General features: G+C 50.8%; 1 protein-coding gene across 1 annotated transcript in view; it reads left to right on the top strand.

Annotated features, from left to right (window-relative positions):
• The window catches only part of LOC147718744 (UAP56-interacting factor-like), a 443,554-nt gene that overhangs the window by 19,763 nt on the left and 406,515 nt on the right, over positions 1-17,276 (top strand). The window contains exon 3 of the mRNA XM_086918731.1: positions 3,273-3,373. Within this exon, the coding sequence (XP_086774857.1) occupies positions 3,273-3,373 (101 nt within the window). The remainder of the gene's footprint in view (positions 1-3,272; positions 3,374-17,276) is intronic.

Genomic DNA, 17,276 nt, shown 5'->3' with positions numbered 1-17,276 from the left:
CATGCAATATATGTACTTCGTCCCTATTGCAGGCCTTATAGGTCTAAGGCAGGGTGCATAAAATTACATGTGAGGACATATCTGCATGAGCATATATGTCCCTGTGCTGGCTTGTTCAATTGCTAGATAGTACAAGTGAACAGTGAAGCCATCTTAAGTATATGTACTGGTGTAGGAAAGTGCCCCTTTTGGTATGTTTACCTACACTTTTTTTTTTGCATGACACTTGATGCACTTTGACTTTATGTGCCCTGGGTCCCAGCCAATTGGGTCCCAGGCCCCGTGTTTTTCCCCAAAACTGTACATTTTTACCCACAATTGGCAAATCTCTGGCCAAAGGTAAGCCCCTTGTAAAGGTACCATGCGTACCAAGGGCACTTTGACCAGGGAAACCCCCTAAGGACTGCAGCACCTTTTGTGCCACCCTTAGGGACCCTGCACCTTGACACCTACATACTGCTATTGCAGGCAGCATGTTTTGGTGCAGAGAAAAGCGAAGAGTCAACATGGCACACATCCCTGTGTCCCATGTTTGCAATCCCCTGCCTGTGGCCTAGGTAAGCAACCCCTCTAGCAGGGTGTACTAGCCCACTGGTTGAGGTACAGTTGCATAAGCACTGTACCCCTACAGAGTCTAAGTCCATTCTTAGATATTGTAAGTGCAGTATAGCCATATAGAGTATGTGGTCTGTGAGTTGGTCATTACGAACTCCACAGCTCCATATTGGCTTTAATGAAAACTGGGAAGTTTGGTAACAAACTTCTCAGCACAATAAACCCAAACTGATGCCAGTGTGTGATTTAATGTAAAATGCACTCAGATGGCATCTTAGAGATGCCCCCTAAAAAACGACCAGCCCTGGTGTTCCTGAATGACTGCCCACCATTTGCCACCACCAGGCAGTTTTCTGGACCCCTGGGTAGAGGGTCTCCGCTCTCTGGGTCCAGAATCAAAGCCCATCCTGGGCAGAGGTGTCATGCCTCCTCCCCCAGGATGGACTGGGTCCATAAAGGGGAAGTTTCAAAGGCCTGCAGCCTTTGTTACCCTGCCTTTTGCTGTCCCCAGCAACTGGCCCCCACCGGTTCTGACCCCCACTTTGGGCGGGAGAATCGGCAAGATAATGGAGTTAGGAAGAGAGATGTGCCCCCCTTTGCCAACCCCTAACCTCAGGTGGGGGAGGCAAGGTGAAGTATGCATCTCAGTCCCCTCCATTCTTGGTGATGAGGTGACCCAGCCAATCGGAGAGAGGCTCCTGCCCTTCTCCCACTGGAGGGTGGCATGGTAGGAGTGTACTCGCCCCAAGGAAGGGACCTATTGGTCACGACCTGCACACCCCAGTAACGCCTCTAAATTTAGTATTTTGGGGCGCCCCTGTACCTCACCTCCTTGGATTAGAGAAGAACAAAGGAGAACTGAAAAGCCGTTCTGGAGAAGAAGAGGACACCGACTGCTTTGGCCCCAGCCCTACCGTCCTGTCTGGACTGCAACCAGCAACACCCTCCTTGTAAGCCTAACTGCTCGACCACGCGACCACAAATCGAGCTGTCCGTGTTTATCTAAATAAATCTCTGATATAGCTCTGGGGATCCACTGGACACTGTGCATACTAAACCCTACTATGGTATAGTGTATGCAGAGCCAGCTTTGTACAACTGGGCACTGGTTATTAAGAGACCCCCAGGTATGGAAGGCTTCACCGGAACCTATGGTATTTGATATCAAACACCTGGTCTTAATAAATCCATACAGATGCCAGGAGTGGATGTATGAAAACATGCACAGAGAGGTCACCTTAGAGGTGCCACCTGAATATCTACCAGCCTCTTAGTGTGCCAACACAGACATGTTTTTGATCCCCTGCAGGTGAGAGCACACACCCTTTCTGAGGCCAGAAACAATGTCTGCTCCGGAAGAAGGTATTCACACCACCTCCAGTAGACTAGTGTATCTGCATTCCAAGGCCAGTGACTTCAAAGCCCCTGCCACATTTTATATGTGACCCCTTCTTCTCCCAGACCTGGGAGATGCCACCCCCTGCCGTTAAGCCCATTTGGCACCAGGACAGGCGGGAAATTAGATATGCAAGGAGGCGTGGTGTACTACCATGCCAGTCAAACCCCTAAGGTGGGCTACCTGATGTGCTCTATGAAAGAAGGGTTCCGTCATTTTGATTTTGATGGAAATGGGAATTCTGAGACAGGGTTATGCCCTCCCCACAGGCAGTGGTCATATAGGGGTGTATTTACCCCAAGGGTAAGTAGCCCATTGGCTACTACCCTTCTCTCCCCTAAATGCCCTTAAATTGAGTTTTTAGGAGACCCGGAAGGCAGATCCATCAGACTGAAGAAAGAAGAGGCCAATGAAGAGCTGAAGGAGCAAGAACTGTGGACATCTGGTGGACTTTGGTGCCAAACCCTGCCTGTCTACCTGCTCGTGTCCTGACAATCACAGCAGCCTGACATGTCCTTCAGCTGTGCATAGTCTAAAAGCCTTGGAGGGCCTCCATCACTTCGCCAAGCTGTCGGCATCCACCTTGAAGTGGAGGAGCCACTTACCTGCATCCTGCATGCACCGCCCACAGTTTTGCCATTAATTCCACTACTAATTGGAATATTATTCATAATGCTATGCTAAGCATGTGACACTAATCAAGATAGCCTGTGTGAGAAAAAGATAAGTATGCATGAATAACTGGAGTCCTCCAGAATGTATGTCTATCGTAGGCTTTCACATCTGGCTGAGACTCTGCGGTATACCAAAGAATATTGAGCATCACTCATGCTCAAATGAATCTAAAATGGTTGGCGAAAGAAGTTCGGTTTTGTTAGGCTGCAGAAAAATAGAGTAAGGTGACTTAAAAAGACCAGTGACTAGATTGACCTTGTACCATAATATGGAGTGCAGAATACTAGTGTACATCATCTCATCGGTTAGCACTGTCAACAAGATGGGCATGTATAGGTGAGTATAGATTGTCTATTCCTAACTCATCTTCATGGCTGCTTATACTTCCCTTGACGATATAGTTGTGCCCAATACCCTGCATTCAATATTGCTGCCAGGTATTATTTTGCCACTCGATATTGTAAGTCACTTATGATCATGATCTGACCATTTTATTTCAACTGTGCATCTGCTATGTAAACTGGACCAATTTTTAGCTCAGGTTGTGTAACTTTTCATTTTAACCTTTTTATTTATTTTATAATTGTTCCTTGTTGTATACTATTTGGAAAGTAGTTTGTTTGGCAACAGTATGTTTTTCCCGTAGGAGTAGGCCGTCTGAGAAGAGGTTTCAAACCAGAATTCTCTGGGATGAAGTGGAAGACTATCCGAACAGCTGGAACTGGATTAAGCCCCTTAAATAGACAGGTAGAATTCTGTTTCTCCCGATACATGGCAGTGTGACGTGAGATGACGTTTTATTGTATTGTTACAAACCATTAACGTCTTTTCTTTTGCTGAATTTCAAGATTGTTGTATGTAGTACCTTTTTTGCTGGGTCGTCCACAAAGTTTTTTTTCCCCAAATCTCAAGCACAGGCCATTCAATCTTTGCAAGATATAGCGGGACCCCTAGGATCGAATACAAACAGTTAACCAACGTAACGGGAACAAACAGACCACTAAGGTCCAAACACCTACAGGTCAGTGGAGTGAGAGATAACCGGACAGAATAGACAGAAGGAATAAGTAAAGAGGGAGAAAAAAGAGAGGCTGCCAGAAGAGGTGCAATGTGCACCAGGAAAGAGAGACTACGGGACATCAGATCTGGCCCAGCGCCCCTGGTGGTCAGAGCCTAGTGCTCGAGGGTGCATAGGACAGCAGTCTATCTGGATCAGGGGGGGCCCACAGCATCCTCGAATAGTCGCAGCGTCCGGAGCTTAGCAGGCATATGAGGCGCATGCTCTACGGTACATAAATATTGAACCAGGGGTCGTCCGACAGCTTTAAAACGCGTGTCCCGGGCTTGCAACCTAGCCGTAAAGAGCTCCATCGTAATAACCTGCCATAAGCGCACGAACCAGGCTGCGATTGGAGGGGCTTTGGTCTTTTTCCAATACAAGGCTATGAGCTGCCTGGCCGCTCCCAGCATTTGAAGCGCCAGAATCCAATCGCTCTGAGTCAGTGCCCTCAGGCCAGCAGGTTTAATACCCAGCAGAAGTGTGCATGTGGCTTCAGGCAGAGGGAACCCCAACACCCCCCTGATGTGGCTTAGGACCTCCTTCCAGAAGAGGGTCAGCGACGGACACGCCCACCAAATATGGATAAAATCCCCTGTTGCACCGCCAACATGTAGGAGAAGAGGCAGGGAACATCTTGCACAGGTGCTGAGGCGTGTAGTACCACTGGGTCATGATCTTATAGGCATTCTCCTGCTGCAGGATGCTACGATTCACTTTGGGGATGTCCTGCCACTGCAATGTCCGTACCTGACATTGTCTGCCAGCGTTGTTGATATGGATGTGAGGGTGGCGTCTTTGGGTGTTGCAGAATTTGGTAGATCCGTGAGATCAATCCCTTTGAGTCAACAAAGGAGCGGGGCAGCTGCTCCCAACGGGGTGAAGGCGCGCGTAGCTGCCCGATATGTTTCATCTTCGGCTACCCAGTGCCTCAACTGGGCGTATTGCATCCCCGCTTCAGGGGTGACCCGAAATTCCTCTTTACAGTGGGCAAAGGACTTGAGGGAGCCATATAAGCGCTCAAAGTGTGCCGTCCTATGATTCCACGCGAGATCCCAGATGGTACGCCCAGTCACTGCCCGATCCATGTGCAGCCACCCCTTCTCGCTTTCAGTGACTCCCAATTCCACTATAAAGCGGAGGTGCGCTGCCCAGGAATAGTCCAGAAGGTTAGGGCAGGCCAGTCCTCCCCCGCCCCCCCCCCCCCTCCCCCCCTATCACGTGGCGCCATCAAAAGGGTCTGGGAGAACCGAGGCCTCCCCCTCCCCCCCTCCCCCCCCCCCCCCCTCCAAACCCCTCCCCCAAATACATTTTGTAAGGTCGCGCTGAAGGCCTCTTATATAGTGCAGCGGGATGGACGTGGGGAGGCATTGGAATAGATATAGAATTTTGGGAAGAATAGACATCTTAATGGTATTGAGTCTGCCCAACCACGATGGCACAAGCGGCTTCCACCTCCGCAGATCTTCAAGAACCGAGCGCCGACATTCCCGCCAGTTTACTTGCGTCCACTCATCCAGAGAGGAGTTCAACTGAAGGCCAAGGTAGCGGATGTGTTGGGCTGCCCATTGGTATGGAACAAGCTGCCCCAGGAGGGGTATTTCATCTTTTGGAATGGTGAGGTTAAGGGCCCAGGACTTATTGTGATAAATCTTCAGGCCGGAGGCCATTTCGAAAAGGCACAGCACTGAGTGCAGCTTCGGAAGGGATTCTCAAGGGTTTGTAAGCGTAAGAATAAGGTCGTCCGCAAACAGCGCCACCTTGTTCTCGCGGCCACCTATGGGGATACCATGGATTCCCGGGGTCCGCCGGATCATTTCCGCTAAAGGCTCTATCGCAAGGGCGTATAATAATGGTGAGAGCGGGCAGTCCTGCCTGGTTTCCCTAGAGATGGTAAACGGTGTCGTGAGTTGTCCGTTGACTCTGATCCTGGCCTGCGGAGCAAGGTACGGCGCCATGATACTGGTGATCATCTTCTGACCTAACCCCATTTTATGCAAGACCGCTCGCAAAAAGGACCAGTCCACCCAATCAAAGGCCTTCTCCGCATCCAGCGATAGAAGGCAGGCTGGTATCCTCCAATGGTGCGCTTTGCCCACCAGGTGGGCAACCCTGCGCACGTTATCCGCTCCCTGCCGATTGCGGATGAAGCCAACCTGGTCCGGGTCTACCAGGCCCGGCATGTGGGGATCTAGTCGTTTCGCCAGCAGCTTGGTGTAAATTTTAAAATCGGTGTTCAGCAAATCAATCTGGCGGTATGATGCACATAGTGTAGGATCCTTTCCGGGTTTCAGAATCAAGGCTATCTCCGACATACCCATATCAGGGGACGGCCCAACCTCGTCGGTGAAGGAGTTGTACAACCTGAGAAGGTAAGGCCGAAGCTGAGCTTGGAACATGCAATAGAAAGATAGAGGAAGACCATCTGGCTCCGGGGTTTTCCCCAGCGGGAGCTCCTGCATGGCAGTTATCTCCTCCTGAGAGAGAGGGTCCTCTAGAGACTTCGCATAGTGCGGGTGTAGCGGCGTCTCCGTATAGTTTCCCAGAACCTCCTCTACCACCCCCTGGGGAGGTGCCTCCTCCCGATATAACGCTGAGTAGTAAGCCCTAAATGCCTCGCATTTATCCCTCTCCGCCGTAGCCCTCGTCCTATCTGGCAATTGAACATTGGCGATATGCGCTTTGGCCGAACGTGTCCTCAGTCGTCCCGCCAGTAGCCTCCCCACCTTGTTCCCTCCTTCAAAATATGTTTCAACGCCAGTAGGGATTTCTCCGCCCTATTAGTACGCAGGAGCCTGAGTTGTCCTCTAAGGTTGGCCAGTTGCCTCCTCGACTTTAGGGAGGAATGGCCCTGGTCCTTCAGTTCTGCTTTCTTGATATCTCCCACCAATCTGTCTTCCAGCGAGCGAGCCTCGCGCGCCCGTGTGATCGAGAGGGCCCTTATCATGGCCTTGAAGGCGTCCCATACCACTGGAAAGGGTGTCTCCGGCAGGTCGTTACTATCAAAATAGGAGTCCATGGCATCCCTAATGCTTTCGACATCGGCCGCATCCCGGAGGATACCCGGCGGCAGGCGCTGCCTCGTTTCCCGGGTGGGGCAAGCGGCCGGGTCCTGCAGGAGCAGCTGGACATGAGCGTGGTCAGAGAGCGAGATATCAGACATAGCGACCCCAAGTATGTCTCGGGTGAGGGAATAGGAATTAAAGAGATAATTGATCCGGGGGTACGAGCGGTGCGCATGAGAATAAAACGAGTTTTCCCTCCGGTCTGGGGAGTGGTAGCGCCATGCGTCCAGCATCCCAAAGTCCTCAATCTGCTTGCGCAATGCTGAGGACATGGCCCCTGCTCCGCTAAAGGAGCCCTCGCTGCGATCCGCATCCGGATTCCAAACTAAATTGAAGTCCCCTACCAGGATTAACGAGGGATCTCCTTGCGGCACCTGCTCTCGTAGGAGGTCTAGGAGGTAGCGGTCCTGCGTCTGGTTAGGGGCATATATATTACACAGGGTGTAGCTGCGCTGTCCAAATCCACACTCTCTAAGGAAGCGTCCATCCCCACTCCGAAAGGCCTTTATCCCCCCCACCTGATGCCAGCTCTGCACAATATTGCCAAACGCCGCTGTCTTAGTATCTGCTGCAGCCCAAAACTGAAGAGGGTACTTAGGATGTGCCATGCACTTAGTGTCCGCCTGCAATAGATGCGTCTCCTGTAAGAATATGATGCCAGGGTATTGCTGAAGGAGATAATGCACACTTTCCTCCGCTTGTTAGGCGAATTAAGGCCCTTGACATTGAGTGTTAAGGTCTTCAAAGGGCTAGGCAAGCTCGTCGTCATGGTAGGGTCCAATCAGGGGCCACCCACGCCCCCCCACCGCGCACCAGCAGTGCCCTATAAATGCAAGGAGCGCCCGCCAGTACAGTCCCCATGCCGCGCCACAGTACAAACCCCCCCCCCCTGCTAAGCGCGCTTAGAGAGAAAAGCAGAGAAAGATCATCAATAGGCCAGTAAGAAACAAGGAAAGGAGGAAGAGATCGAGAAGACAAAGCGACCAAACAGGCCACACATCCCTGAACAACGTCTGCCAACGGTACAGGGCATCCTACACACAAGGGTTTGGATACTCTCTGGGATGTCACTCCTGTAGGGACAGCCCAGGGTAGGTCTGCAGAAGTTTCAAAGGTCTAACTTCTGGGAGCTCCCGCCACGCCCCACCTCCCACCCCCCAACCAGGAACCGGGGTGCAATATGAAGTACTACGCTGAGGACCTCTCACCGGGGATGAGTGTATGTGCGAGGGGCATCTAACCCGCTAGCTAGTGCTCAGCCCCCCTCAGGTCATGGTGTCGAGGGGCGTGAGACTGGCTCCACTCGGTCCCCCTCTAGAGATCTAATGTGTGCAATAATGTCCTGCTTGGCCTGGGAGGCCGACCGCCCGTCCAAAGGAGGTGTGTGACTATGGCGCTGCACAGTGGTCCGGGAAGGCTTGGCTGGTACCCTCTCTTGTCTTTGCCAGCGTGCCGGGCTCGCCGGCGGCGATGTCGGTAGATGGAGCTGTGCCGCCTCCGTGTAAGTTCGTACCACTTTCCGCTTAGTTTCCCACTGGAAGATGAGAGTGAACGGGTGGCCCCATTGGTAGGTGATGCCCAGGGTTCGTAACTTCTCAGTCACAGGCTTAAAGACTCGCCATCTCTTCAGAGTGTTGAGTGCCAGGTCCTGGAATATATGAATTCTGTGCCCCTTGTAGCTAAGGTCGAACTAGCTGACTCCATCAAGTTCCTGCAGGATGAGGGCAAGCAGGCTGTCCTCATCCTGTTGGATCTCTCAGCAGCATTCGACACCATATCGCATGTCATCCTAATTAATCGAATGCGAGAGATCGGCGTGACTGACACAGTCTTAGCCTGGATTTCATCGTTCCTATCAAACAGGTCTCAGACTGTGTCCCTTGGATCCCACCTATCCTGCGAAAAACTCATTGCATCTGGAGTGCCCCAGGGGTCCATATTGAGTCCTTTGTTTTTTAACATTTACATGGCACCTCTTTTAGCTGTGATAGAATCACATGGGATTCTTGTTACGTCTTACGCTGACGACACTCAATTGGTCGTCACAATTGACAAGCAGCGGACTGACATTGATCTTCGGTTCAAAAACTGTCTTTCTGATGTTTTTGAGTGGTTAAACATTAACCATCTGAAGTGCAACAGCGCTAAGACGGAAATCATCCCATTGGGTAAAAACCTTTCTTTCAGCCCGAAAGATTGGTGGCCCCTTGGATCAGAGGCCCCCCCAAGTGCAGTTCCATCTGCCAGGAACCTGGGCATTCAATTTGATTCATCTCTTTCCTTTGATGACCACGTCAAGACCACTGCCGGTCGCTGCTTTGGATTAATAAAATCTTTGAAAAAATTTTTTGATTTCCTTCCTATTGCAGCCAGAAAGTCAGTCGCGGTAGCCCTTATACTCTCCCGACTTGACTACTGCAATGGTCTAATGGCCGGAGTGAAAAAATCCACTCTCCGAAAACTGCAGAGTATCCAACATGCTGCAGCTCGACTGGTCCTACAACTCCCCAGAAGGTCTTCAGCGTCTGCAGCTCTAAATTTGCTGCATTGGATGCCATTGCATAAAAGAATTCTCTTTAAACTATTACTCACAGTCTTCAAAACAATGCAAAATACAGGGCCCCGTTATTTTGTAAAGCGTTTCATGCGCTACAACCCCTCACGCTGTTTGAGATCTTCTGGGACATTTCTGGTCCAAGTCCCCAGATTCAAATACAAGACCAAGGGTGGGAAATCCTTCAATGTCCTGGCCGCCAAGGCCTGGAACAATCTACCAGTCAGTCTTAGATCCATGGATAATGAAAACAACTTCAGAAAACTTCTCAAGACTTGGGTTTATCAACAACTAGACTCTGCCGTCCTGGCAGCTATCTAGTCTTTTATTTTTCAAATCCATTTTTCTGTTACTCCCCGCAGCTTGCTCAGCGCCATGATGCTCCCCTGGGAGCGAACGTCAGCGCTTTATAAATGCACAAAAATATCAAATATCAAATAAGGTACGGTTTGTCTCGTGCCACTCTCCAGATAGCTTCCTTTTCTGTAAAGAAATGGACCCGTGCCTTTTCTGTAAAGAAATGGACCCGTGTCAGGATATCCGGAATAAGGCCCAACCCATTCTCATCACCCCAGACCTCGTGAAGGAGCTGCGGCACGTACGTCAGAATGTCCTTCCCCTCTTCTCCAAGGGAAACTCCCCGGATGCGTAGATTGTTCCGGCGACTTCTGTTCTCCAAGTCCTCCTGCTTCACTTGAAGCTCTATATTCTGCTCCTCCAGAACTGCCAGACTCTACCACAGCTGCTCCTGATCTTCGGTATGGGCATCCATCGTCCTTTCCAGCCCATCCACACGGTCTCCCAAGTCTGTTACCTCCCTCCGAAGCTCCTTCACGCATGTGTGAACCTCAGACCTTAGGGATCCTATCTCCATCTTGAGCTCTGACATAAAGGAGGTCATGAACGCCTGGGTAACCGACCTAGAGTCCCCGGCAGCCTGGGACGATCCCTCAGTAGACGTGCCCGCCTCCCCCCGCCATGACAGTATTCTCCCTGGGGGCAGTAGCCGGGTCAGCCTTGCCCCCTCTGGAGTGCGTCATCGCCAGCTTTGCAGTGTTCTGCAGGGAGTCACAAAATGCAGCCACCGCACATCCAACGTAGAATATTATGGGTCCCTCTTCCCGCTCTCCAACACAGCGACTGTTTAGGTAGTAGGAATCCAAGGCCTCGGTCCCAGGACGAGACACAAAGTGGAGTTCCCCAATTTCCTCCTTGTCTGCTCGTCAGCTTGTTGGCATAGAGCGGTCCAGTCAGACCCGACCCTCCACATATAGGGCCTGGGCAAGGGAAGGGGGCCACCAGTCAGTGAGTGATTAAGCATAATGAGACTAGCAATCGGTCCAGTTTTTGGAGCGTTTCTTCTGACCGAGGCGGGTCCTGTGCAGCGCGCGATGATAAGAGCACACTAAGAGGGTCCTGATCAGAGCGCGATGATAGGAGCACACTAAAAGAGATGTGCCAATAAATGTAGCCTCAGCCCTCCCACACGTTGCCTCCCCAACCTCAGACTTCGGCTCGGGGCAACGACGGAGAGGTGAGTTCAACCTGAGTGTTATTGGGCTAAAACAATCTGAGAGCCCTAGCTCATATCACAAAAGATACTTATTCACCAAGATTAGGCAGTTTGAGCACCTGTGGGTGAGTTCAGCTAGATATTGGCTGCTAGAATATTTAAGCTTAGGATAAGATATTGGTAGGGAGTCTAAACAAGTAGATAAGCCCTTCCTCTTTCTGCTTTATCTTGATTTAGACTGCCTTTTCTTATCCCTAGAGCGTGGCCTCTCTTGCTCTGAGTTTGGTCCAGGTGAGGTGAGGTAATTTCCCCTGTCAAGAAGGGGGAGTAAGAAACTACTATGCTCCTTTTTTAGGTTTTGCCTAGCCAATGCGTACGAAGTACGCATGTGCTAGGAAAAACTTAATGATGTCTGTGTGTGGGGACTGGACCGTCCCCACTCTCTCATTGGCTAGCTCCATAAATGGAGGCTAGCCATTGGGAGAAGGCTCTGTTCGTCAATCTCGGACCAGATTCGGGGGCATTCCCGAGAATTTTTGGCTTTTGGCTACGTCAGCCAAAAGCCCTCAGGAACGCCCCCGAATCTGGTCCGGCATTGACGTGCCTTCCTGCTCGGGGCCCATCCCGTTGTCCCCCAGTCACCCTCCTCCAGCTGTCACTTGGCCGTGGCTGCTCCCTGTGCTTTTCCGACCCTCCCGCTAAAATTGCATTTTGGCAAGGCATTACAACTCTTTAAATCGTGAGGCGCTCAGCGTCTGTTTGAAGAACCGTCTCCCTTATAGTCTGCAGTGCCTGCCCCCGCCCCGCTCAGAGCAACCCCCTTTGGCTGGCTCTTCCCTGCAAGAATGTGCCTCCTCCTAATACAAAATACAATTCCGCAGCGCTGGAGTATGGCGGTGAAGGGGGCATTTTCGGGCACCGGGATGCTGCTGGTGACGGCCAACGTGGGCACGCTATTTTTCACCCCGCTCGGGCACTAACATCCGGGAGGGGCCGGCCCTCGGCCCGCATGCTGTCCTTAGACAAGCAGCACATGCGCACACAAAACTGTCCTTGTCCGCGCTGGGAGTACCAAGGTAATGTTTGCTTTTTTTTTTTTTTTTTTTGGTGTAAGATTTTATTGAAATTTGCCATCATTACAATGTTAGTACATCGCTTCATAAGAAAATGTTTCGCAGTCAATCACTTTTCGGTACTGTTACACAGCTATTTATCCGACAACCTTCCGGTCCGGCAGCAAACGTTTGGCATGATGCAAAATGCAATGAGGATACAATGATAGAATACGTGACATCTTACTTTTATGTTAATTTTTGTTGTAAATTAACAAGAACATAAAAAATAGACTCCTACTTAATGTATAGTCACAGTGAAACATCACAGTTAAGTTCAATGTCATTTGCCGGTTCCAGGTTCCCAGGTTATTACCCTTCCCTCTCTGAGCACTAAACGAATTGAAGCCCCCATCAGACCAATCCTATCCCCCCACCCACATCTACACATTTCCCTCTATCTCATTCATCCATCTCATCATCTTCTGAGCTGTCGCCCTCATCTTCCGGCAGTGGCGCACACAAATCCCCCCCTATATCTGTTCCATACCTCTGTTCCCATACCTTGTTCCACTTGTGGGGGATGGCTCTCATTTTATACACTGTGCGTTCAGTCAGCATAAGTCTATCCATCGTCCTACACCACAGTGCTAGAGTAGGTGTTTCTGCCACCCCCCACCTCTGTGCAGTGTCGCGTTTGGCCAACATAGTCCCAATAGCGACCCATTGTTGTTGCCGGAGTGTCAAATCAGTCCCCTCTCATACATTCAACAAGCACATATGTGGTTCCGGTGTCAAGGAAGTATCAAGGGTCTGGGAAATGGTGCGCATGACTTGCTGCCAGTAACTCGATATGGCCGGACACTCCCATAGCGTATGCAGTAGTGTTCCCTCCTCCCCACACCCCCTAAGACAATATAGGGTTTCCGCCCTGTGCATTTTGTGAAGAGAGGTCCTGGTGTAATACACTCTATGCAGTATTTTAAGTTGTATGAGCCTAAACCGGGCTGAAACCCCTGCCTTTCTTGGTGACGCTAGTGCGGCATTCCAATCCGTCTCGTCCATGGCACCTAATTCAGCTTCCCATTTGTCTTTCAATCGTTGTAAGGGGTCCGGGAGATTGTTCAGTAACTTGCTGTATGTAAGCGAGGTAGCACGTGTTTGCATAAAGTCTGTGAGAAGTCAGTCTTCTAAAGGTGAGGACTCTGCAACAGTGGACCCTGGCTCAAGTACTGCCATTAGTGCGTGTCTTATTTGTATGTATCTATAGGTTTCAGTGGGGCCTAATGCATATTATTGCTGCAATTGCGGGAAAGGGATCACCCCTGTAGTGGTCCATAGGTCCCCCACCGTCGAGATTCCAATATTATCCCATTGGGTAAAACCTTTACTGGACCTAAGACAGCCTAATTGTTTAGTGTCCCATAGTGAAGTAAGCTTGGTTATGACTCCCCTCCATTTGAGCCGTGTCAGCACCCTATACCATATTGTTATTGTGTGTTTGGTCGGACCGAGCAATCGCTTCAGTAGGCTTGGATTATACAGTGGGGCCAGTAAACTATGTGTTCCCAATTGCGCTCTATCTGCTAGATATGCCGGGTAATCATGTGGGGCGTGGATCCATTGATTGATTGATTGATTGATTACTTTGAGCTGTGACGCCCAATAATAAAGCTGCATGTTTGGCAAAGCTATCCCTCCGTCATACCACCCACGATTGAGCTTAACATGTGCTATCCTGGGCGGACGTTCTCCCCATAACAGATCGGTCACTACTGCTGTCACTTTTTGGAAGTATGAAGGCGAGATCATATCTGGGGTATTCTCCAGCACGTACAAGAGGCGCGGGAGTGCCATCATCTTGAACAATGCTGCGCGCCCCAGCAGTGTGAGAGGCAGGGCTTTCCAGTGACGTACATCCGCCTTCAGGCGAGTGAGCGGGGGTGCCAAGTTCTGTTCGTAAAATACACCCGCGTCACCGGTTACGTGTATGCCCAGATATTTAAATGAAGTATCGGCTACTACCAACCGGCAGTTGTCGGGGAGGAGCGGCGCAGGACCTTTCAGTACGTAGAGGACTGACTTTGTCCAGTTGATCGTATATCCGGAGGTCAAACCATGCCTATCACAGATTGCTAACAGTGTCGGGACACTCGCCTCTGGGTTAGATAGATAAATCAGCATATAAGGATATTCTATCTTCCCAGGCGTCACCCCACGTTATTCCTTTCAACAGTGGTGTAGTCCTAATAACAGTAGCGAGTGGTTCCAACACCAGTGCAAATAGTAGAGGGGATAACGGACAGCCCTGATGCGTCCCTCTGGCCAGAGGGATCGCTCGGGAGATGTGGCTATTGGCTGCTATATGTACAACCAGTCCGTGTATAAGAGTTTAATCCAGGAGAGAAATTTGGGGCCAAAACCCATCTGGGCCAGGACCGCGAAAAAATATTGCCCCTCCACCATATCAAAAGCCATTCTGGCATCTAGTGACAGAATGGCTGCCGGCTCCTTTAGCAAATGGGCTCGCGCCAATGCCCCATGCACACGCCGGAGGTTTAATGCCGTGCTTCTATGTGGCATGAAGCCTGACTGATCCGGGTGGATCAGGTGTTTTAAGTGCGGGGTCAGTCTATTCGCAATCAGTTTCGCCAGAATTTTTGCTTCTGCGTTGAGAAGCGAGATTGGGCGATACGATACACAGTCTGTTGGCGATTTGCCTGGCTTTGGGATGGTCACTATAGTCGCCAGTCGTTGATCCAAGGGCAAAACCCCCGTTTCTCGACACTCTGCGAACATGGCTAATAGCGGTGAGCTCAGGGTGTCCGATACTGCTTGGAACCACTCAATCGGTATCCCGTTAGGGCCCAGCGCCTTACCCGTGTGCAGCGCACCAATTGCCGTTCGGAGCTCCTCCTCCGTTAGGTCCGCCTCCAGTTCAGACACCGCCTCCGGCGATAGCGTTTCGACCTGTACATCTTGTAGCGCCATCACTGCCGCCTCAACCGTGACCACCTCTCTTGGAGTATAGACTGCTTGGAAGTGGTCAGTTAAGATGTCTATGATCTCAGAGGGGCGCGTGTGATATGTCCCCTCCGGATCCTGCAATTATAGAATGTGTCTACTGCCTTCACTTTTTTTTATCCAACCAGGCCAACAGTTTGTTGGCTTTGTCACCTATATCATAGACCCTATGCGCAGTCGTCTCAATATTCTCTAATGTCCTTAGTCCGAGAAGATCGTCATGTTGCTGTTGACAGAGGAGGAGTGAGTGGCGTGTGTCCTCCGATGGGAGTGCCATATGGGCCGCATTAGCCTGTTCCAATTTTAATTCTAGTGCTAGCAGTTCCTGTTTCTGTGTACGTTTATGTTTCGTGATCGTCGCAATCGCCTGCCCTCTCAACACTGTTTTGTATGCTTCCCACAGGGTCGTTGGGGAAGACACTGAGCCGGCATTTTCATTAAAGTAGTGTTTAGTCGCTTTTTTTAAGTCTTTGCGGACGTGAGGAATTTTGAGATAGCCAGGGTAGATTGGGTAAATTCTCTTACGTGCTGTCGCTGTGCAGGACATGGTCATGGTCCAGGGGGAGTGATCTGATATACCCCGGGGTCTTATCTGTACATCATTGATCGTGAGTCGGCCACCCCCCAGTGTAAGAAAATAATCAATACGGGATATGCAATTGTGTGTGGCCGAATAGTAAGAGTACTGCCGATCCTCGGGGTGTAAGTGCCGCCATATGTCAACCAATCCCTGTGCCTCCATGAATTGGCTGAATCTGGTCGGGCCTGTTGAGTTCGTTCGATTTGGGAACCTATCCTGTGTGACATGAGCCATTGCATTGAAATCTCCTCCCACCACTAGGTCTCCGTCCGGGAGTTCCAGAAGGAACTTTCCCAGGTCCGGAAGTGCCGATGAATGTAGTGCTGGCGGGATATACACAGACACCACATTAATGGATATCCCTTCCCACTGCCCACAGACTGCAGCAAAGCGGCCATGGCCATCTGTCTTAGTAGCCTGTTGTATAAATCGTGACGCCTTCTTCACTAAGATGCCTGTCCCTCGGGACCCCGAAGTGAAGTCTGAATGCGTGAACATGCGGTATCCTCGCCTATCTAAGGCCCTGCTAGCTGCACCCACTAAATGCGTCTCTTGAAGAAGGACCAGGTCGCAATTTAACCGTCTAATACTCTGGAGAACGAACCCTCTCTTCACCTTGTCCCCCAAACCCCTGACATTCCACGACCTTATTTGCAGCGGTGGCACAGGCCCCACCTCGGGACCATCCATAATGTTACTGGGCTGTGGCGGTCCTGCCATCGTGAGATTGTAAATACAAACATAGACCCATAGGGCGAGGCAGTAGTGTGTCCGATAGAAACCCATCCCCCCGTGTGCCTCCATTCGTATGCTGTAACGTGTTCAGTGTCTTCAGATCAGTACCGGTATGCCCGGTGTGTGAAATCCGGCTTAATGTGACTATGATTGTCAGTGTAAACAGTAGAGCCAAACAATGCAAACTAACAAACCTTAGAAACCCCCCCATGCCCCGAACTCCCACCCGCCCTGCTTCCCTGCCACACAGACTCAAAACTGCCCGCCACCCCAATTTAGCAGAGTGCTTGATCCCACCCAGATAAAAATACAAGGTTACTTGCTCGTTGGGCGTGAGGAATACTCCGGAACAGCGACCCCTCATACCCTCTGCAGAGGCCTTCGGCCCAGTGTCCATGGCAGTCCCGGCGGCAGTCCCATATCAAAAATGTCTCATACCTGCCGGGTTGTTATATATCCACCTCCTGGTCTGCATCAACATTGTCTCTCATCGGCGAGCTTCTGTCGTTGTCTAAGTCTTCCTCCCGGACGTCGTCACGATCCTTCAGTTGTTGGCCATTCTTAGTTCGTCCCGGGCGGCGAGATTGAGAGGCAAGACGCCATCCAGCCAGTCCCGGGCAGTTTCTGTGTTATCAAAAAACAATGTCCTGTTCTCCGCCACCACCCGCAGTTTAGCCGGAAAGATCATGGAGTATTGAATCTCTCTTTTCCTGAGTTCCTTCTTTACGTCCAGAAACGTTTTTCGCTTTCTGGCCACCTCCGCTGTGTAGTCCGGGAAGAATGCCAATGTGGAGTTCTGAATCTTTACAGGTGGGGAAACCCGCGCTGCTTGGAGGATGGCATCCCGATCACGAAAATTAAACAGTCTCGCCAGGATCGGTCTAGGGGACGCCCCCGGTTTAGGCTGGCCGCCCGGGACTCTGTGCGCCCTTTCGACTGAGAAGAACGCTGATAGTCCTTTGGGTTGAAGGTGCGATTTGATGAGGTCCTCCGCATAAAGATCCTTTGCTCTAGTACTTTCAGATTCCGGAACTCCAAGAATTCGTATATTATTTCTCCTGGAGCGCCCT

This window comes from Lissotriton vulgaris, chromosome 4_1, assembly GCF_964263255.1.
Source record: "Lissotriton vulgaris chromosome 4_1, aLisVul1.2, whole genome shotgun sequence".
Taxonomy (NCBI): Eukaryota; Metazoa; Chordata; class Amphibia; order Caudata; family Salamandridae; genus Lissotriton; species Lissotriton vulgaris.
Note: the sequence above shows the minus strand (reverse complement) of the source record. Positions and strands in the feature narration are given on the sequence as shown.